This window comes from Aptenodytes forsteri, unplaced genomic scaffold (genome assembly GCF_000699145.1).
Source record: "Aptenodytes forsteri isolate BGI_AS27 unplaced genomic scaffold, ASM69914v1 Scaffold114, whole genome shotgun sequence".
Classification (NCBI taxonomy): domain Eukaryota; kingdom Metazoa; phylum Chordata; class Aves; order Sphenisciformes; family Spheniscidae; genus Aptenodytes; species Aptenodytes forsteri.
Genome location: NW_008795364.1, coordinates 1,198,054 through 1,221,051, shown reverse-complemented (window position 1 = coordinate 1,221,051; position 22,998 = coordinate 1,198,054). Strand labels below are relative to the sequence as shown.

General features: G+C 37.1%; 1 protein-coding gene across 2 annotated transcripts in view; it reads right to left on the bottom strand.

The window, feature by feature from the left end:
* Positions 1-555: 555 nt before the first annotated feature.
* Positions 556-22,998, bottom strand: part of VSTM2A (V-set and transmembrane domain containing 2A) — a 27,388-nt gene continuing 4,945 nt past the window's right edge. The window contains exons 3-4 of one of the 2 annotated variants that reach the window (XM_009280190.2): positions 19,350-19,697; positions 556-2,025 (exon numbers count right to left, since the gene is read on the bottom strand). In XM_009280190.2, the coding sequence (XP_009278465.1) occupies positions 1,937-2,025; positions 19,350-19,697 (437 nt within the window). In that variant the 3' untranslated portion in view covers positions 556-1,936. Of the gene's footprint in view, positions 2,148-19,349; positions 19,698-22,998 lie in introns of both variants that reach the window. The other variant, XM_009280191.2, reaches the window with a different exon arrangement.

The window sequence follows — 22,998 nt, the reverse complement described above, 5'->3', positions numbered from 1 at the left end:
CTCTTTATTACTGCTAAGACTTTTCTATAACCAAAGAAAGACTGACTATTCCCAGTCAAACTTATAGTACATAATGTATGCTTAAGGGAAATAAGATTTGCACAAATATGTTATCCTCTTCCTAAGCATTAGTGTGTTACCCTTTGATTCTATGCTACTATTTGTTCTTTCTCCTTTGAAATTAATGGGGGAAGACTTCAGACTTATAGGCATTTTGAAATAAAATGTTAGGCCTGTAGGCCAGGGACTGGTGAGATATTAAACTTATTTTTTTACTTCCTTCTACTTTACTTACAAAATGAGGAGAAATGACACAGCTGACCACACTGCAGCTACTTAATGCTGCTGTAAATAGATCATAATAAGCATGTGGTATATGTGATTGTCTGTGCTGATAAATGAAAGGGTGTGGATTGTTCCGCATCAGTGGAAGGAGGGGAACAAGAAAAAAACCTTCCTGATTGCAGCTGCAAATGGTAGCAATTTTTCCTTCCTGCATTAATGAATGTAATTCATGTAATGCATATTACTTCATTCAACAGCAAAATTCTGATGTTCAGTTCACAGACATAAAATATTTTAATTAAGAATACCAATGAGTAATGACAATCCACTTCCAGAAAAAGCAAAGAAAGACGCTTCTTTGGCCATGTATAAGGAGCTGTGATGTGAATATAGTTTATCAGTGTAATAAATTCACTTTCCTAAAGCCCTTTACCAAAAGAATATCTTTTAAGCCATGTTCTGTTTTATTTGTCTGTTTTCCGCTTCTAACCTTCCTTTACATGCAGTATTTGACTGCAAACCTGCATTTTATAGTCTCTAGTGATCAAATCACTTCATCTCTATAAACATCACAAACTAAAAGAGCTTTCAGCAACTGAACTCCAACACAACATACACAAAACTAAAATAATTCATTGTCTAGAGACCATAACAAATTTTAATGTGCATTTACAGAGTAAACAGAGGGCTGAAAGGGGTCAAAACAGTGGAAGTGAAGGTATGTATTACAAAATCCACACAGTACTGAATTACAAACTAAAAAGTGATGTTTTGTCAAAAAAGGAAATAAAGATGTCTATTGGTGGCACGACATATAGATAATATTAAAAACTGGCTTGCATGAGGACCAAAGTATGTCTACTCTGAAGTTATATCACACAGACTGTAAGCAATTTACAGAATTTAAGTTAGTTTTGCATATACAGGAGTTGCAAAATTAGAGAAAACACACTGAAATATAGAACGCACACAAAAAAAAAAAAAAGATGTATATATATAAACCTCCACGCAGTCATCAGGGGTTGGCCTAAGTCAGTAATTGCCACCATTGAACAAGAAACAAACAAAAAAAGACAGGGAAAAAACCCACGGGGAAAAAAAAAAATAAAAAACAACCCCAAACAACTCAAAAGAAAAATATCCTCATTTGTTTTCCAGAAACATCTCTGGTCTGCTTAGCAGTTTTGTAGAATTTCTTTTCTCCTCCCTATTCCTCAAAAAAAAAAAAAAAAAAAAAAGTTTTTTGATAAGGTTTGTGGGGTGTTTTATTGGGGTCGATGTTAAATCACTATGTTTTGTTTCATTATTTGGCCTCTGTTTGCTTCCAGGCTGGAACGGTTCTTTCAGCATAGGAAACCAAATGTCATCCATGGTTAATTCTGTAATATTGATGACTCGCAGGCCAACCCCTGAGAAGTCAAGGATGAAGCTTCTCCTTGCCGAAAGAAAAGGAAACTAGGTCTTGCTGTTACAAAACGTTTGATTACATCACACCAGTTCTCTTCAAATAAAAGATCAATGATACGCCAAAGAAAATAAAATATATCAAGAAAACAGGTGGTATCCTCTTCTTTTAATATTTATTTATTTATTTAATTTATTTAGTATTTTTGTTTGTACTTCCTGAAGAAGGTGCTCCTTGTGTAGAGATTTAGAGTACATTGGGTGCAGAGTGGTGGTTGGAGGTTAGGGTCAACTTTGCTGTCCGCTCCGTGGATTTTACAGGCGATTTGCTCTTTGCTTTAAGAAGAGAAAGTGATATTGGAAAAAGTCAGCACTTTTAGATTAAAGCAAAGCACCCTTCACAAAGCCACAAACAAGAAGCAGGACAGAAAGTCCATGGCTTGTAGCTATCCTCGCACCTGCGGAAGAAGTTATAAGATATTCGCTCATCTTGCAGATTTCCAATGCTCCTTATAAGGCTGTTTTAAACACATACATTTATATATTTAATTAGCTCGCCAGGTTGGCTCTGGTGCCCATGAATGTCTTGGCATGCACTGCAAATAACAACACATACAAAGTATTTCAGTCCCAAGGAGGTTTTTTGTTTCGCTTTGCTTTTGTTTCTCGTCTGTCTTTTTAAACGTATCCAGTGAAGCCATATACCAAGAGGAACAAACCCAAACACCTTCCACCTCAGAGTGTTCTTTACAAAATCATTTCCAGCATCACATCATTGACTGCTAACAAAAATATCATCTAGTGGTTAAAGAGTGTTTTCTTGTAAAACAGAGGAGATAGATACTGGCAAATGGCTGTGCTATTTACAAGGGGGAAACAGAATGCTAAAAGGTTTGGAGTATGTATTTTTGAGAAATTGTATTTTCCCAGATTTTTTTTCCTTTTAAAAAGCTATGAAAACAATGGTACATATCATTATTTCTACAAACATGACTTTATATTTTAAGTACGTTATCAGAATAGAAGCATTCAGAATGAGACTAATTAAACTGAAATGTTCGCACACCAAGGACGTGAGTATTTAGATGTCTTACATACCAAGTCTCAGTGCTTGATAACTCCCTATATCATAAAGAATTACATTCAGAATTTGAAACATATTACTTGAGGTGAAAACCATAAATTTAATTTGGTTACATTATAAATAAAAGTTCCAATTATAACAGGTTAATACATGATTAATAGATTTTATAGCTGTGTTGTATACTTGAAAAGGATGAATGTTACTGATAGTTACAGGCATCGATCCTATAACAAAGTACTAATGGTGTTATAAGAAGTCCATAATAATGCTGTACTTCTAATAACTGGTTATTTTTAAAAAATACATTAATCATTTATAAGCTATTTTTGTAAAGAATTTAATATTAAACTGAATGCTGGATTCCATTGCAGCCCCAAAAAGCACATTTATCTTCTCATCAAGAATATACACAATGAAAGCAACTCAAGGCAAATGCTAATTTTTTTAAAGTTTTCAGACGTTTATCAGTAAAACATTTCTCTGTATCTGCTAACTATGTTTCTAAGTGTAGCAAGAAGTATTCCTGTTCCTATCTTTAGTAAATTTTTCCCTTCAAAAATGGGGATTAAACTAAATCCCAGATCTCTGAACACTGTTTCCTTTTGTAAATAGAAGGTGTGAGACGTTGCATACATAGTAGTTGCCATAAAAGACTCTTAGTCCTCTGTCACATACGCAAGAGCTTCTCAGTGACAGTGATATTTCAATTATCCATGTGTGAACTGAATTTCTAAGTGAATATTAACTTTTAAATGGAAACATGTCTCAAAGACATTACTAAGATTTTCAAAGAAGTCCAAGGGAACTTTGAGCTTAGTTCCTACTGAACAGGAGTGGGAAGCCCACTTTTCTCTTGCCCATCTGATAATGCTAGCCTACCTGTACTACACTGCAGTAGTTTGCTGGGCTCCTCAAAACACTTGTTCTGTATTAGGAACAAGCAAACACACAAGCAAATTTGCTGTAACTTCTTCCTGTGGGTCGTTCTCATATAGGTAGTATTTACAAGCTTGCGCCCAAGGGTCGAGTCAATTTCTGGTTTTGGTTTTATTGCAGCATGGGTTTCTTCTCTCTTTTATATAAAGTGTAAAATTTGTCATTTGACAGATTTTTATAAAGGCTTTTCTTTCCCTAACTAGGTTAGCAGAACTTAGTGAGAACCTTTGTTAGTATTTGATCATTTCATGATGTATTGAACTATTTTCACTCATTTTATTCCATTTAAATATTTTTTTGATTGAACTAGAGAAATACACTGCTCAAGACAATTCTAAAGACGTCTTTGGAGATACATTTCCTCTGCACAAAATATGTACAATGCAAATAAGGATAAATACTCAGAAGAGTCTCATGGATATTTTTTAAAAGAGCTTTTTTAACGATTAATGGCATTATAATTTGAGAATTTGAAAGCCGTAATGTGTGGCAGAGAATCAGTATGATACAAAATAGGTTTGACTTAAACTATTTCACAGTGGGAAAAGCAGCACCATAAGATTTGCAGGCAAAACATTCTTTGATTTTTGTTTTGTTTTGCTTTTTTTCAACGTGACAATCTGTAGATCCCCAAATTAGGGGTCATATATTTCATACACCTGATAACTTTTTTACTTATAACGTTCGGTCTCTGTATAAATCACGACCTCTTTCCAATTCATATCACATGTTCTACATGCATGTTCTTCTGTAAACAGCAAGTTTGTTTATCTTGCAAGGGATTTAGGTCAGAGTACATGCAGTAAGTACAAGCTAAAGCAATACTGAACACATGAGAAAAATTTAGGGGGAATATAACTAAAACAATTTCAGCTTCTAGGTGAAGAAAGAGGCTGTTAGGAGGTTGGGATTGTTGGAAATCACTGTCATAAAGTGTCCTCTGCATGGTTTCGGGATCTGATTAGTATATCCTAATGTCATAGCAGGTCTGTATTTACTGGCTTAATAGTTTCCAAAATGCTGTCTAACCCAAACTAATACATTTTTCAGTAATATATCACCCCAAATAAAATTAACTTACGATATACAGTGACATATATGACTATTAGGTGCACTCTCATCTTTTCAGTGATTCTTTATGAAATACAGTTGGAGTTTAAATATACTCAGGTTTCACTCAGTTTCTTTTTTTTTTTCTGGAGATGTGTAAAAGAACTGTATTTGTTCTCTCATGAACCCAAGAAATTCTTCAGATGTTGGAGGGGTGAAAACTGCAAATATAGAACAATAACATAGCAAAACTGAAAGCAGCCTTTTTAGATTTTTTCCTTTTTATATTCTGTCATATTTTCTCATATTCTATTATTTTGGGTTCCATCTTGATAAAGGATAAGTGACTAGAAATAGTCAGAAATTTCCATTTTGACTGTGAATCTAAAAGTCATAGTGTGTTTAAATCAGAGATTTACTATTTTTAGACTTAAGTCAGAGGCAAAGTACAGATCAGAATCCAAATCCAAATGTCTCAAAAATACAGAGTATCCAAATTCAGAGTTTTCATGCAGATGTGTTTTTGGTGTATGGTTCTGTCCAGGACTTAAATAGTATCACTGGAACTGTGAGCACGGTAATATAAGTAAAAACCTGTCGATCTAGCTGTGGATTTGCCAAATCGATTACTCATTTCCCCGCTATTTCTAACATTATTTTTTAATTAACATAATGAGAGCGAGAAGAAATTTTATTGCAGGTCAAGAACACTGGGCAAAGCTGGACTACAATTATGATACCCTCAAAGACAGTAACCTGGAAGAAGAACGGTAGTATGTACACATATATTATTTCTACATTATTAGTTAAACTCTACTTCATGTGTGGGTCAAGGATTCTCACATTTTGACCTATCAGCCACTGGGATCCAGTTAAATTCTTCCTGTGAGATGTAAATGCCCCTGTGTTGTCTTTTGTTTCCTGCCACTGATGTACATCCAAAAGAGCAAATGTCCATGAAATACTTAGCCTTCTCCTGTAAACAAATGCTGTATTGCCGAAGGCACGTGATCATAAGTTTCTGTGCAACAGCATGAAAGAGTAGTTCATGCCATTAAACTCTTTGAAACTGTGATTTATTCAAATATGTGGTTTACTTAAATGCTAGGAAAACAGAGAAAAAACAATAGTGATTAATAATTGTGATCTTAGTTTTAAAATCATAAAATAACCTCTGTCACAAATGTTGAATAATGGCTCATAATGTATGGACCAAATAACCTGTTGATGAGATTAATTTTGGAGCATCTAAGTATAAAATAAAGCCAGCAGAAGTTATAAATTGTTAGTAAACCCTAACTGATCAAAAAAATAGTTGCTCATTGCATGCCTGAATGACTGTAATCCCTCGCTTTCACTAAGATATCGATCAGACAAAAATTGTGTAAAAATACATGGATTTTGGGACGCAAGCAGAGAAAAGCAAATGTTGGTTTCATAATTTTGCCCACTTATTTTTCACAACTGGACAAAACACTGATTTGTAAACTAAGCAGCTGCCTCAGGCCCTACAGTTTTAGCACCCCCTATTTGTAAGAGTACCTTACATGGTTTAACCACCTTGGGTCTCAAGCAGTTTGCATCTGCAAGAGTTGAAGTTTAGCAAGTTGGGCATTCCTTGTGCTTGCTAAGGCTTGGGAGGTCTCTGGGATGTAATAGCCTCCTGCACTCTGAGCCTCAATACCCCTCAGAGCCTCTGAAAACTAGATTCTTACAGTTATGCTTAAAATGAGTAGTGTGTCGTCATATAAATAACAGAACAAATCCGTGTATTCGACAGCATTGCTTTAATATTTTAGTAAACATATAAGTTTAGTGAGGGTATCTTTGAGTTTCCTTTAATTAGTAAGCCACTGATCACAAGGGAAGACTAATGCCTGAGTAGAGTCCTGGTTTTGTGCTGACCAGTACAGAAGAAATACAGCCAGTCACACAAAAGTCCATCCTAGATTCTCTGTATGTATTACATGATGCCAAACTATCCCTGCATATATATGGTGGATATATATTCAACTTGTGCTGAATATCAGTTAATTTTTTTGTACTACTGGTTTCTGAAATCACAGAGGTGTTGAAATCTTGGAAGTTTCATTTTTCAGGAATTTGTGCTGATATTGTCCATCTTTAAGTGCCTGGTTTACTGTTTTGCAACACTTGGCTTTGCTTTATAGTGTTAGATTTGAAATAGCCTTCTTGTCAGCCCCAGTTAAAACCACATGAAATCATAATTTTGCATTATGTCCATGTAAAGTAATTAAAGGTTCATGAAATACCTGCCTTAATTTTATTGAGGATATTAATGGACTATAAGATTTATTGGAAGACATTAGCAGTTTTACATCCATAAAGATAGGTGAAAGCAGGTATGGTTGATCTTATTTGAAGTTTTATTTGAATATGTCTCACACAGTTTTTAAATAAATAGACTCTTCCTCTCTGGCCTACCAATTGCTATCGTTTTTATTCCTCTGAATTGCAGAAATCAGTTACCTATAACTCTCCTATACTGCCGGAATACATACCCACACTCAGGAAGAAAATTTCCCTTCCACAAACGTAAGATCCCCCTTTCCCTCCTCAGGGTAATTACTCCTCGTGTATATTTTAAGGTTCAATCACCTGTGTTTGATTTTGGGGAGCTGAACGATGAAAGACAAGCAGTAAGTAACATATTCAAGCCTCCTAATGTAGATACTTTTGCTTAGGCTTCCAGACCATCTTTCTCCATTGGCTGTACAGTAGTCAGCCTTAAATAGTGTGGATTGCTCATCACTGTCTTGGACAAACATACCACACAGGGCAAATGAATTCATCTTACATGCCAGAATAAAAGTTGTGAATTTCTGAACTATTTTGCATTTTGTAAGAAAACTACTGCTTCCAAATTGATGGAAATTTAGAATAGGCTACGTATTGAATTTCCATGAAGTCTACTTAGACTTTGCGTCCAGCATGTAGCTCTGTTCATCTGCTGTGTGTTCCTTTTCTGCCAGTGATGCCCAGAAGAACAGGTAAGGAAGAGGGATGGGGTCCTAGATGGATGGTTATTCCCTAGCTTTCACTAGGTAAAGTGCCCAGGCGAACAAAGATGTTCAGTCCTGTCACGGGGCAAAAGAAAGTGACAACTTTCCAGCCTTGAGTAGAGGAGAGAATTCTGCCAGAGGTTTGAACCACAATAACTCCTGGGGCTCTTTCTGGGCTAAGGCGGGTCACAGCCTTTAACTTGCTGCCAGCTACACCTAAAGCCATGTTCTAATGCAAACTTGAGATGGAAATACTTGGGAGAGGAAAAACCTGAGGAGACTTCAAATATAGGTAGCATGTAGTAAAATGATACTTGGCTTCAGGCAGTTGTCCAGAACAAGCCATAGTAAATCTATAAAAGGACAATAGGTAGCAGTATGAAGGGAGAAAGAAAGAAAAGTGGGACTTCGATTGACTTCTGCAATTTCACAATGCCAATATGGACATTGTAGAATTATGGGTACACTGGTGTGAACAAACATGGGATTTTACATTCAGGCCACTTTCTACATCATCCCTTACATCAATCCATACCTAGGGAAACATTAAATCTTGTTCTTCCTCTGCAACATATCTGAGAGTCATGGTTTTCTTTTTAATTCTTCAGACAGTGCTCTTGTTCATCTCTCATTCTTTAACTCCTTGACTAGAACCAGGCTTCCTAATTGGGCCATTATGTACTATCAAGAAGCTAAAATGATCTCTAATGTCATTCTCAAAGATGAAAATGAGATCATCAAAATGATCTGACTCATTCATCCTTTTACCTTGAACAGGCAGGAGGGAGGGGTGAGATCCCTAAACAGATAACTGAAATGGGAAGTGCATCAACATTTACAGATTTTCCTACTGTTCTGATGAAAATAGCCAAAAATCATTGTTGAGTTTGAGCACAGTTTTTCAGGAAGATGAACTGGATAATGTAGTTGGCTTATTCCACCTCTAGTGTAATTTTTGCTCTCTCCTCTGTCCTTTATCCTGTAATTCCACCTCTAGTGTAATTTTTGCTCTCTCCTATGTCCTTTATCCTGTAATTCTGTCCTGGTTCCATTACAACTTCCATTCTCATCAGTGCATTTCCTTCTGTTTTAATATGTAGCTTTGTTTAAATTGTGTTAATAAGTAGTTCAGGACTAAATAATATTTTACATACTAACATGATTAGGAAATCCTGATACAGTTTTGCATTGGCTTCATGAGTGTCATTCATTTCTGTAGCAGTGACCCTCAGTTTTGTTCAAATGTTTATGCTTCTTGGAAAATTATTTAGGCTGGTTTGGTCTGAAAATGAGTCTAGCTATCTGGACAGACTATCCCATCAAAAATTCAGCTTCTGAAATTTTAATTTCCCTAGCATTTTCATGTGATACTCTTATAAACAAGTTTAGAATAGTAAAGTAGCAGTAAGTTAGACACCCATGTAGTGAAATGAAGTGTAGATGAATTGTCTCTGCAGGTGATATGTGGGGTAGAGCGTGTCAGAGTCAAAATGATTTTTGAACCTAAGGCACACAGCTTTCAGCTTTAGATATACCCAGAAGCATATTCCTTCTTCTAGCAGCTTAAAACTTTTTTAGCGCTCAGCTACCTCAAATTTCATGTGTTCAGCCAAGGATATAGTGAATTCTTGATGTCTCTGAATTGTTTAGTGGCTGTACAACTATGACTACTTCCAACACTATATATTTATTATATTGTGGAAGCTTTTTTGTCTTGATACTCAAACTTCCCTGACTGACTTTCTTTTCTTAGCAGAATGACATTCTGCCTACCTGAGGCTCTCAGTCACAAATGTTCAGGCATTTATAGCAGACATCCTAATTCTCTTCCTCCCTTTAGTTGGTGTTTAAGCCTGCAAAGTTTTAAAGTTCTTCTTGTTTGTGGGTTTGTTTGTTTTTTTTCTTTACATTGAATATCTCTTCACATGTATAAGTAATGCATTGACTTCAGCCGTTTCTATTTCAGTGAGAGAGTACTTTTTGGGAAAAGGGCTGCTGAGAGGTGTTTGCAAACAGTCTGTGAAACACCAGTGTTAGCTATTTAAATAAAACTAGTGTGAGAAGCAGTCCAATATCCAGTGCCTATTCAAACAGTTCAAAGCTGAGGGGGAGGGGGGCAAACTCAAGCAAATACAGGCCGTAAACTGGTTAATTGGTATTGTTTGAGAACCACTGACAGCACGCTTTATGACTGCTCTTATCAGCACTGGGCACCTTTCTCTCTCATCCTATCCCTGAAAACCATGGATATAAAATGTCTTAGACTTTTTTTAATGTGTGACAGAAAAATATATAAACCAGTGCATTTCTATTTATCTGTATGAAATGGCTGATTCCAAAGCAAATACAGTTTTTTGTGACTGTCCTGTGGTAACCCATCCTCATCCATTTACTTGCATATAGTTATGCCCCATCCTGAATGAAGGAGGGAACTTAGCCTGTTAACAAAAATTCTTCTTGAATTGACTCTTTTGTTAGTAACTGGCTTCTACTGTTGTAACTAAACATGGCTGCAGCACCAATTGCTCAGCATTTTTGTAATATATATAAATGTGTGTATATTTGATATATGCCACATTGTAATTAAACTGTTAACAGAGCCATTTCTGCAATGAGTTTTATTTGAAGAAAAATAGAATTGAACTCATCTTTTTCCTCCTGTGCTTTTTGCATCCCGTTCATCCTTTCATCCATCAGAAAAAAATCTTAAGTGCAATTATACTTACTATTACTCTATCATCTTCAACAGCACTATCATACCAAGAAAAACATATACAAAGAGGGTTATTATAACATAGAAGGAAAATTATCATTCTTTGTAAATATTTCAGCATGAGATATTCAATCCCTTTTCTTGCTTTTCACACCTGACACTGCTTAGGCTTATGTTTGACATACAGTCAACCTGATCTCCTTCTATTTATATCATTTATATAAGAGCTATTTTCATGGAACTCAGCTAAGCTCCCATTTATCTGTACCCATCCGACTGGATGAGTCTGTTTTCTTCTGTCTAATTCCTAGATGGTAAGTGTTTTGAGGCAGGGACCATTCTTCTGATCCTTTGTTTGCCTGGTGGATAATGCGGTTGTTATAGAGATTAGAACAATGCCTCTGACTAACAGAACATACCTCTGTCTAAAGGCTGTGACTCACGAGCTCTTAATGGTTTTAGATGGAGCAGTTTAGGATGGTAGTGCCTCCATCTTTCTACCTCCCCCTCCTATGGAAATTAAACCCCCAATAGTAGGAGTGATACAAGCAAACCCCATGCTCTCTCTTCATCTATCTCAATTTAGCAACCCGGTGTTTTAGTTTATCAGCAGTCATAGAGGCTTAATTTAATGCTCAGCGCTGTGAACTGGGAGACCTGAGGAGCAGGCACCTATTTCCTTCTGCCATTGAGGTTTGGGGCAATAACTTCTGACTGGGGCAAGACAGAGACTTTGGGTAGCAACATTTTAAACTGTAAGAGCTAAACCAGAGTTCACAAGTTAAAGCCTTCACCCTTGCTATTACTGTGATACAAATAAAAGAATACGACATTATCACCCCTACAACCACAGTGCACTAGTTCAAAAACGATGGATTGTGAGAATGAAGCTTGAAGTATTTGTGCCGAATCCTGTATTAATTCTATCTCCTTCACATTCTATATTGTTGAATTTTTCTACTTTCATTTCAGATTTTTTTACCTTTCTCATTACAGTTCTGAGATGTGGGATCAATCATAATCATGAAATGCCATTCATTGTTATTCAAAGACTCTTCAGTTATAAGATGGTCACTGATCAGTACATATTATACTCATGTGAATAATTCAACAGAGTACAAGATAGGTAATCAACCTGTTATTTTGGCAGAGTTTCAGACAGGCGTAATGCTATGTAGCCATATTCTCAAACGGTATTATTCTACTAAAGGGCTTTGCACCATCTGAATATCTAGCTCTCTGTGAGACCTACTGCTAGTTCTTGGCTTCATAATTGATTTATTATTGCTCCTTGACAAAACATCTTGCCCTTTTAACTCTTTTTTCAGTTGCACAGAATGAACTGGAGATGGATACACCATCTTCTACAGTCATGTAAAAGTCAGTTCCATAGTTATTATACCCCTCTGGCTGTGATTTGCTGGCCAAAAGCCTCAGTCAGTGTCACAGGCAACAGCAGCAGCTGAGGGAATAACAGCAGTAGAAATAGGACTGGCAGCAGAAGTGGCATACAGATTTGCAATCTGTATTTTTGTTGCTGTTGATGAACACACAGGTCATATGTATGAAGCACTGGGAATGCTAGCTGTGGCACTTAACTTTCACATTTCTATTCTTCTCAGCATATTAGGCAGCTTTGTTCCAAGACAATAGCATTTGTCAGTAGGTGGGGGAATAAACTTCAGGGAGGTGGATCAAGACTGGAACACCCACACACAGACAGGATAGCAAGTTGCGCTGCCAAAGAAGTATGATGGCAACTTCCTTACGATAAGGTAAAATGAAGGGTTTGGGGCAGTCTTCTCTTCACAAGGCCAGCAGAAAGATCATCAGCTGCTCTTAAAATGACATCTGGCTTTATCATCAGCAAAGCAGGATTAATTGATTATTACTGTAGCTGTAAAGAAGGTTATGTGTCTGGAATATCTTTGAAGCTCATGAATTATTTAATCAAATGGAAAATCCCTGTCCAAAGAATAAGAAAATACTAAGTGTTGAGCTTTCTAGCTAGTCCGGCCTAAGGTTTCAAAGATAAACACTAGAAAAAAGTTGATCAAAGTTAAAGAAAAAACACACAGAAAACCTGAAGCAACAAAACCCACCACCAAGAATGCCCCCTCCCCCTGAACTGAATGAGGCAGTTTTCAGGTATTTTCCTTCCCTTCATTCTACTCCCAGGCAGCTTCACTGTCCTAAACTTCTTCAGGTGGTACAAGCTGGGTAAAGCTTAGATTCTTCTTATAATTCACTCTCACTTTATGAGTAGAAGAGAATTCACCTTCACCCTCATGCTTGAGGCAAATTTTTTGCTATTGTAAATGAATGTCATCCTTTTGGCTTCAGCAGAGTTGTATCCATTCCAACCAGCAGATAATTCTACCCATTCTTTTTAATTTTAAGTGCTGCAAAGGATTTTCATAATGAAGTAGGGCACCATAGACGGGAAACTTCCTGCTTCTCACCTGAAACAAGCGAAAATGTCCTTTGCTTTGCTGTATATGTGTCAAGTAACAAATGGGTTGTGTTCTGAAGCAAGGAAATCCCAACAGTTATTTCAAGAGCAGGCCCTGTCATATATGCTGCAATCTCTGATGACACAGTGCAAGCTGCCTGAGAGTGTAGCATTGAAAAGCAATTTGGGTGAGCTGACAAACAACTCATAAACAGCTTTTCCCCCCCCTGTTTTTCTTTTCTTCCTTTCTTTTCTTCTCTTTCTTTACTAACTGTGTGGCCGATCTGCAATCTTTCCAGTGGTTAATTACTAAGAATGTTGCATCAGGCATGTAGAACAGAATGACACTGATTCTGCTACTCAGGGAACTCCTGTGGGGTCCCCTACCATATCTTTATGTATCAGTTTTGTTCTAAAGGTGAGGTGAGTCTGAAAGGTTCATTTTTAAATAGCTAAAAGAAAGTAAGAGACCTGATTAGGTGCATACGTAGCAATGGCAGATGGACAGCAAAATATACTGGTAAGGTTACTAAAAGAATAGGAAAGTTCTCAGTATACATGTGTAGATAAACAACAATGTAGATGGAGAAAGGGCAAAATGAGTTTCTTAAACTTTGTGCATTTAGTTCCTGCTGTGTCTGTCCTCACTGTTTCTGGATTGCCTTCATAGGAGGCATATATGCAGTGCAGGATCCAAAGATAGCTTTCCATGTTTTCATGCATATAATTTGTGCAGTATCTGAAAAAGCAACTATTCAAGAGTAATCCAGGCTATGTTTGAATAATAAAAATGGAAATCTGCCATGGAGTCCCCTTTCCTGTAGTAGGCTGTTTCTAATCTGCCATTACCTGCTTTCTCAAATTCCCCCTTACCCCTGCTTGTGATTAGCTAAGGTTATTTAACATTTCTTTCCAAACACCATCACTTTTACAGGAATATGTTTACAGTGGAGATATCATATGTTTAAGGACAGAATCCATGATTATCTCAACAAATCTGAGAAGACCATGATTTTCTTCTATGATTCGGTATTAGTGCTTAACCATGGGCACAACTAAGAAAATAAAGAAATAAGAAAATAATGTGTTTGAAAGTAAGCATACCCAGTACTCAGGCTGGCATGGGCATATGGGATTGAACAACTGCTAAAACTTGTAGAACAACAGAAATGAACACATATTGGTTGGCAAGTGCTTTCTCTTCTTAGTTCCTGAACCTGTGTTTTTGTAAGAGGAATAGAAATGAATAGAAAGGTGACAGTGGTGTAGTATCAGCAATTGGCAATGGCAGTGAGGGATGGTTACAAAAAGTAGATACCATTTTGCTTGCGACAAGAGTTAGAACTGCAGATCCACCAAAAACAGTTTGTTTATTACTGGGTTCAGTTGGACTAAGCGCTAGGAACAGGAGTTTAAATACTTATACGCATTTGGTTCTATCAGTAAGTACGCACATATAAGAAATTAAGATGTGGGTTTTTTGGAAAGAAACGTAAGGCAGTAGTGAGTTCATTCTGCATTGGAAATCCTGACCTAAAAAAAAGGGTTTAGCTGCTGTTATGACCTTGCTTTGTCAATGAAGTTATGTGGAGCAGATTAGCACTTCTCAGAAGATACTTACAGTTTCAAAGTCAACAACTAACTGGGTAATAGGGTATATCAGTTAACATGGTTAGAATTTATTCCATTATTTCAGAGAAGCTAAAAAAGTGGAGTGGCTTCATTTCATGAAGAGAGAAACCAAAGTGTAGGTTTCAAGTAAAAACAGAGGTTGTAGTGTATGCAGGTGTAAAACGGGATAGTCCTTGCATCATCTTTTTGCAAGAATTTCTGAGAATGGCTGAATAAGGTTCAGAACAAGAAGAACAAAACTCTCATTTGGCTTTTGCTTTAATGTAGTCCTAAGGAAACAGAGACTTGACTTTTTGCTGTGCAACAATCACAGTAACGGTTGGTGCCTCCCAGACTTACGGGTACTCACAGTTTCTAAAACAACAGCCACAAAAGCCAAAGTCTTTCTCTTAGTGAAGAAAGCAGTAATGTTGGCTGTCGCCTTGGTGGAGGCTAGAGCAGACTTTTTGTCCCTTCACTTTAGGAGGAGATGTAACATAAAAGAAAAAAACAAAAAACAACACAGAAGTTGGTTTATGTCCCAGAAGATTCCAAACTGGACATAAAATTTGTGTTTACAATAGGTTGATAATAAAAGATTCCTGGATTCTGTAGATAAAAATGGAGGCTGGGAGGAATGTCATTGGTTTATCAGTATCAACAGACTGAAGAAATATGTTTTCATCCTCTTCTTTTGTATTCACGCCTGATGATCAGCTTCTCAGTGTGGTTTACAATGCCAAGAATCCAGGTCGTTCTGTCTTAGGTAAGGACTACCTTCTCCTTTGTGCTCCTTTTCAAGTCACTCACTGCAACTCTGCCGTCATCACAGGAACAGTTTCAGCATGTAGTTAGGTCAATAGTTGAATTTGTTACTTCAGGAACGAACAAAAGGTTGCTAGAAATGTGCAGAGTCTGTATGTAAGCAGTCAGAAAATGGACCTAACGTTACCTCTTCGTTTGTAGCTATTCCCTCCTGAGTTCTCTGAGCCTGATCTTGAGTCTGAAAAGCAACTAATGGCTTTGAGTGCTTTAACAGAGCATTGGCAGAATGGGAAGAGTTTGGGGGATATACACATTCTCAGCACATCAAATTCTGCAGCCCTTTGTGTTGCTATAAATGTTGAGTGACTTGAATGCAGGTAGCAGAGTTTGTCTAGATTTATATCCATGAAACTGTGAGATTTGGTGCAGCCTGTAGATTATTTAGCTTCCTTTTACCTGAATTCATTGCAGCTCTTGGACCTCAGTTCATTGTGACATTGCTTGGAGTTACAAGGCTCTGTGATAATGCTGTACTTTTACCTTTGGACTAAGATATGTTGTTATGAATTATGCAGAAAAAAAAGTCTGTCACTCCACCTACATAGGACATTTTCTGGATATATGCAGATTTGCCTGTCAAATTACTCAGATTCCTGTTAAGTTGTGATGGCTTACTTCATTTGGTGCAGCCCATGAATATGAAATGAAAGGGTCAAACTGTGTTAGCTTTGACTTTTGCTTTCCTGATTTTTTTGACTTTGAGGTAGACATTTAGTGCTTCTTAGTATATTATTCGCAGACTGTAAGTGGGAGATGCTCTCTCTAGCTCTTTCTTCCTATATTGAATCTCCGTTACGCTAACAATAACAAATATCTTTTTTACACTCACACAGCATTTTTCAGAGCAGCACAAAATGCTAAACGCACCTCATATCACTTTAATTTGTCAGCCCTGGCTATATAGCTCCCTCATAATTATCACAGATATTCTGACTTTTGAGTAAAAGAGGAGAATGGCAGAAATATCTGTTCAGTTGGGAAATGCTGATATTTTAAAATGGCAGTGACTGTAAACTGCTTTTCTAGAGCTACCTATTAAATATCTATTGTTAAGAAATAAATGGAATTCTGCAGTGTGCTTCAGGATAGAAGGAGTTAAGTAGAGTGCTGTCTATTTTTCAAAAATAAATTTTGGTGGCAAAATATTTATATAATCAGAGTCAATCCTTCTTATATTAGTAGCCGCGTTCTTCAGAAATAGCTGAATACAGATTTCCCAATAATTCCGCAGTGTCATGCGGAATGACACTCTGCTGTAAACATATTTTGCAATAGTCTGTGAGCACAGCAGTAAAATTTATTGCTTGCCAATAACTATGCACCGGCTCTCTAATATTGGAGAATATTTGATACAATTACCTATGGTTAATAGTATTTCTCTCTTCAAACAGTATTGCTGAAGTCAGTGTATTACTCAACATGAACAAACACATGACAATCACCCCCTATGTCTTTCGAATACAAACATGTGGTTAATAATGATAAATTTGTATTTAATCATGTTTCTGTGTTCTAGGCTGGATGCACACATTGCTTACATGTAATGTAATCACACAGCAGTCTTGTGCATGCATATATAATTAGCATGATGTTGAAGAACAGTTTCTTATTTGACAATACAAGGAGATTTTGTTGATTCGATATCATAAACAGACAGATTATTATTATTGTCTATGACACCTCCTTTCTGCTTTTGTGAGGTCTCACAACTGATGTCTCTCCTTCCTCAGCTGAAGTTGCTCCTCAAAGTTACATAGAGCTAAAAACCCCCACTGCCTTGTGCTCCTGTGGGTATTTCTATTGGTGTAGAGTGAGTGTAAAATGGAGTGAAAATCCAAATCACACCATAGCTGGAAAATCAAGCCCAGATTTTCTCAAGTAAAGGAACATAAATCTTGGTTCTCAAGAGTTAAACTGATGTTCATCAAAAATATCACCAGTAATTACTGTGTAGCAATTGACTGTTAAATTGAAATTAAGCCTAATATGGATTCTTGGGACACTCTTTGTTTCTTCAGTAGAGGAGTTTCACCTCTGATGAGTACAGCATTAATCTGTGCTTCATCATAAAACAAATGAATTAATAAACTAAATTATATTTGAATCTGTTTAATTTTTAAATTATTTATGATTAGGATTGTCTGTACTTGATCTGCAGTAATCTTTGCTCAAGGAAAAAAATTAGAGATTAAGTTTTTCTATGTTTGTTTTTTTTTTTTTTTCAGGGGCCTTTTCGTTTTTTTTCCGTGTAATAACCTACTAGCTCTCAAATAACAAATGTCCAGTAATCAGGCAAGACATTGCTTGCACTAAAGACATAAACCATATTATAGATTCAATTATATATCTAAAGTGATTTACTGGATTAGTTGTTGGGTGCACACTTTGGCCGCAATGCAGTGTAGTCTGTAGCTACATATTTCATAAACTCGTGACTATTTTAATTCATTTCACATAGAGAATTAATTAATTTTACTTAACAGAAACCAGAGTTTTCACTTTATGGACAAGTCTGCTACTTTGAAATGTATGAGTCCAGTGGAAAATAAGCGGTGTACACATTTCTCTGAAAAGAAAGCCATGCTAGAATGATGGTTTGAAATCAATTGAAATATTCCTTTTCTTCTAACAGCTTAACCATTTTTTGGAAGAGCTAAAAAATGCAAGTGGCTCCATTTCAGGGAAAGAGAACTGACTGTAACTTTTAAATAAATTTAAAAAATATGTACAGAGGTAAAATGGTGGTAGTATGTGCATCATCTTTCCTAACAGCAATAAGATTTTTCATATGAATAATCATATTGTTCCAATCTGTAATGAAATGTATTTTCCTTATCAAAATGTTTTTCTGATAGTATGCCTGTAAGATGAAAGTGATTTCACAATAGGTGTGCTATGAGATTTGTTGTATTCCTAGTTTTGGTTTTGATGACATGGCATTTGCTAGAAGAAAAATGATGCATTAGAACAAACTAGATTAGCTTCCATTATATATTTTAAGCTAGGTTGTGATCTCCTGCTTTACATTGGGCCCTCAGTGTAAACAGAAGTAACTCAGAAACCCTTAAACTTGCACAGTTTGTTTTCCAGAGGATTTTTGATCATTTACGACGTCTCAATTTTTTATCCTGTCCATCTCTCTATTGCCATCATACAGTGGTCAACAGCTGCACCTCCTGTATATTCATGTACCTTTACGTAGCTGTGAATTTTACTGTATCAATGTAGAAAATGCAGACTTATATTGCTTATAGGTTATTTATACAGTGCTGTACAGAATTTCCCAAACAAAATGTGTAGTACGTTAATTTCTACGTGACAGACAATTGAGGCATTGCCATTTTAATGCTTGATTCAAAGCAAATGGTCAAGCAGCTGAAGATGACAAACCCACATTCTCTGACTAACCCATGGTCTTTCTAAAGCCTACACAACGGAGAAACAATGTGGTGTATCAAAGGTCTGCTTAGATTTAGAAGTCAAGTTCCTTATGAAAATAGGATTGATACTAAAAGTAGATTAATTTCACCAAATGTTAGAGAAATAAAAGTTAGGTGACTGGTGTAAATTAACTTAGGAAGAAACACTTCTGGATGGGTGTTTTATTTAATTTATCATGCACAGCTATCTTAAAATGAGATGAGTCATTCACTGACATGCCCCTCTCTCTCTACACACACTAGAAGGAAAGCTAAGCTTCAACTAGAGAGCTAACCTTTGGTGGATAAAACCAGTAGAGAGAAAATCCACGTATAGGAATTTAAGGCTTTTTGCTTCTTCTGCCCATAAACTTATTCTTCAGCTTTTAGGAAGTAAGGAGATAGCAGGAGGAATAGAGCCAGAAAGAAGGAGGAATAAATAAGCACCACACTCTTCCTAGTCACAATTCCTGGTTACCTTGTTGAGTTAGCCTCCTTTTACATGCTGGTAAGCAATCAAATGAAAGCTCAAAATGCTTTACCATACCTGATTGTGGACTTTGTTTGGGGATTTTGGCTGCTGCTTCAGGGCTGGAGGTGGCACGCACACGCTGATTGGCAGAGTTATGGATGCTACTTGGAACAGCTGCTGAGATGTTTTTGCGAGGTTTCATGTCTTGCAACCACATTGGAGATGCTTCAAAGGCTTGCATTCGCCGAGAGTGGCTGTTAGCGTTGACTTTGAGAAATGCCTGGGCCTTGTATTCCTGAAGGTCTCCATAGTTGGCATCGGTCACCCTGCACTCATACAAGCCTTCATCCTTTTTCCTCACTTTTGAAATCTGCAGCTTGTGGGAGATGTCATTCCCTTGTACTTTCACTGTCTGCAAATTTGCCAGGAAAACAAACAAACAAACAAACAAACATGCTGTCAGGTATTATTCTTTCTCTGGGAAGACTCTACCAGTGTAGAGCCTGTCCAGAGAAGTCAAGTGCCAAAGTAATCAGTGATGTGATTGTGCTTACTGCAGGGAAGTTGCATCAAGGATGAGTATGATTATTTCTATCTATGAGGATGTCTGACATCTTCTTTCCAAAACTGTTTAGATGGTTTGCTCTGAAATGCTAATTGGCCTCAGACAAACAACCCAAACTACTGTGCTCATTCCAATTAATTGCTTAAGATCATGAACATTTTTAATGAGCTTTCTTACATAAACCTAATATCTGTGCACTTCATTGGTTAAAAATTTCCAGTTAGTTGGCTTTATTGAATAATTCAGTTTTTGAACTAGTGCATTAACAATTTTGTTGGAGATGTTTGCCAATATTTAAACTTCTTTAATAATAATTTATTAGATTAGCTTGTAGTCTTCACTACATTGAAACTGCATATTTGACATTCAATTTGTCTCCTTCAGGCATGTCCAAACCTTTGGTATTTTTTGTTTATTAACCATAACAAGACATCTTGTGTCAGGTAGTTCCTTTGTCTCATTTATATAAGTGTGTACTTATTAGAAGTCATATATCATTTCTGCAGCACATGTTCAAGTAGCACATATTCAAGATCATTTTAAAAGTTGTCAGCTAAAATAAGACTCCTGATTTATTTTTAATTGCTTTTAATATCTGACGGTAACATAACGTATTTTTGTCTCACATAATTAAAAAACACATGAGTAAATTATGCATCCAGAAATGTGTGATAGGTATTAAGATGCATTAGGAAAGGCAACACAGATTCCTTTCTGTATGTTCATAATTTTAGATAATTTATATTTAATTAATTGGCTATTACTCTCTATCTGGATTAATATCTGTTGCCCCATAGGAAGCCAGTTAAAAGGGATTCAGTGGGAGAGAAAACTTCAGCTTTGAAGAACTCCTGAACCCGGTTTACTTCCACCATCACATAAACATGGATGCAAATGTTGCTTTGTGTCATATCAATGACAGGCAATGAGGAACCGTCAGGGTGATGAATATGTGGTAGATCACAAAAACGAAGAATTGTTAGATTGAAACTGGGCATGTGTTATTGGTGATTATACAACACATTGCTTCTGATAGCTTGGCATGCTGCAGTCACCAGTGTTGGCAAAGCACCTGTTCTGCCTGCTTGATAAATTGAAGAGCAATACTTGTGAATACATTACTGCTTTAAGGTACTGGATGGACTTTACAGCCTGTTGTGTTGTATCCAGCTCTGAATTTATACTTGGCAAACTGAGTTGAAAGTATGGATTGCATACTTTCAGGCATGATGTATGCAATATTAATTACACAGAAAGTGCTGGATAGTTATTTAAACCATATTCAATAATAATATATCTCTACTGAACAGCTCATATTCAGCAAAAGGATTAAAGAAGTTTCATATGAAGGGAAAGAGGATCTGTAGGTCATATTCTGCTTTCATTTGCTCCCATGCAATATCTGCAAAGTTAACAGTGTTGCATAGCACTAATGAAAAATAGAATTTGGTTTGGGTTTTGCACTTGAAATTTAGAAATTGTTGCAGTCAACAGGTATGCATGTTTTCAATTTATGCCTGATTATCATTTAAAACCAATAGAAGTGGTGTACTTCAGCACAGTTTAAAAACACATTTAGTATATTTTACCATTTCTTTAAAGAATTTATTAAATGCACTTAAAAGTTTGTTCTCCTCTTCATGAAGATACTTTCCAGTAGTACCAAGGGAGACTCTGTGTGTGCCTTCAAGAAAGAAAAAAAGGAAGGCTACATTTGTAACAAGTGTATTTAGACTGTCAACCTAATGTTGACTTTTTTTTATTGCAAATATAAAATGTTTTATGCAAGCTTATAAAAACACTGTATGAATACCCCATCGTGAATTATTATCATACATAATGAGAGAAAGAGACTTTTAACTTGAAAGATGGGACAAGCTTTACAGCCCATACTGTGTCACAGATCTTATGGATTACTACGAGGATTTTGAATGAGCCAGTATCGATAAGGAATAAATTGGCTGCTAGCACTATGTCTGGTGGAATAGTATCCAAAGACCACATGTGGGCCTCATTTGTAAGATAGTCTACAAATGTAACTGAAGATACGGTCCGTGACACAAATCGTTTATAGTGTATGGTGAGAAGTATCATAGGAAATCTAAGTATGGCTAGAATATGTATCATTCTGAACATAACACATCTGAATTCTCATTTATAAATGCCCTTCAGCTATGCGTAGCTGCACTTTGACCTGATGTAATTACTTGGTTAGTTATCTGTAAGCATCAAAAAGCAGCAAAGGACTTAACAGAAATGATTCACCTCTACCTGTTGCTGTTTTAAACTTTGCTGGTACTTACAGCCTTGGCTGCAGCTAAAAGACACTTCCGAAGCGATTGTGTCTGAGAAAGGGAAGACCCCTTTGGGCTCATAAGGAATACCCATGCTGCAGTATCTGCTAAGTATCTGTGTCTTTCCACTGCAGTGAGCACCACACCATGACCCCACCACCATACATTTCTTGGGACGCTGAGGGAGGAGGGTCTGAACTCTTCTGAGGTCAGGGGCTGCGGCTGTGCTTGACTCAGGATATGGGTCTGCTGAGGAAGGCATTCTTTCCCTGGACAAGGGCTGGAGCAATGTTGCTCGTAATTTTGTTGAGACAACATTCTGGTTTAATCTCCAAACGGGAGATCGGTAACTCTGGTGTCAGAATCCCACTTTCCTAAGAAAAAGTCTCAGTGGCCAAGAGTGGAGATTACTCCTAACAGGGAGGTCTTGTCCAGCGACTTTCTGAGCTTGTTTTGTGCCAGCAGATATGAACCTGGGAAAGCACCCATTTAAACAGTTGCACACCCCACTGAAGGAAAGTGCAGCTTCACGGCCAAATTTCAACCTTAAAACCAGCTTTGGAGCGCTAAGGCAGACTCAGCAGTTGCCCAGGGTAAAAGAAAACAAGAGGCAAAAGGATGGGGGCAGGCTGTCTGCTTCACGGCGCGGAAACAGTCTGCCGAAGGTCTACTGCCTGAGCCTCGCTCGCCGATGCCTTCATGCCCGGGGTCCCCAGGGGTGTAGGCTGCATGGGGCAGAGCTGTCCTGGCACCCTCTGCCAGGGCCGGCGAGGAAGGAGCTGCGGGCTGCCGGCCGCCTGCCCGCTTCAGCTTGCGGTGCCGATGGGGAGGGGATGCGGGGGTGTGTGTGGGGGGGAACAGCCTC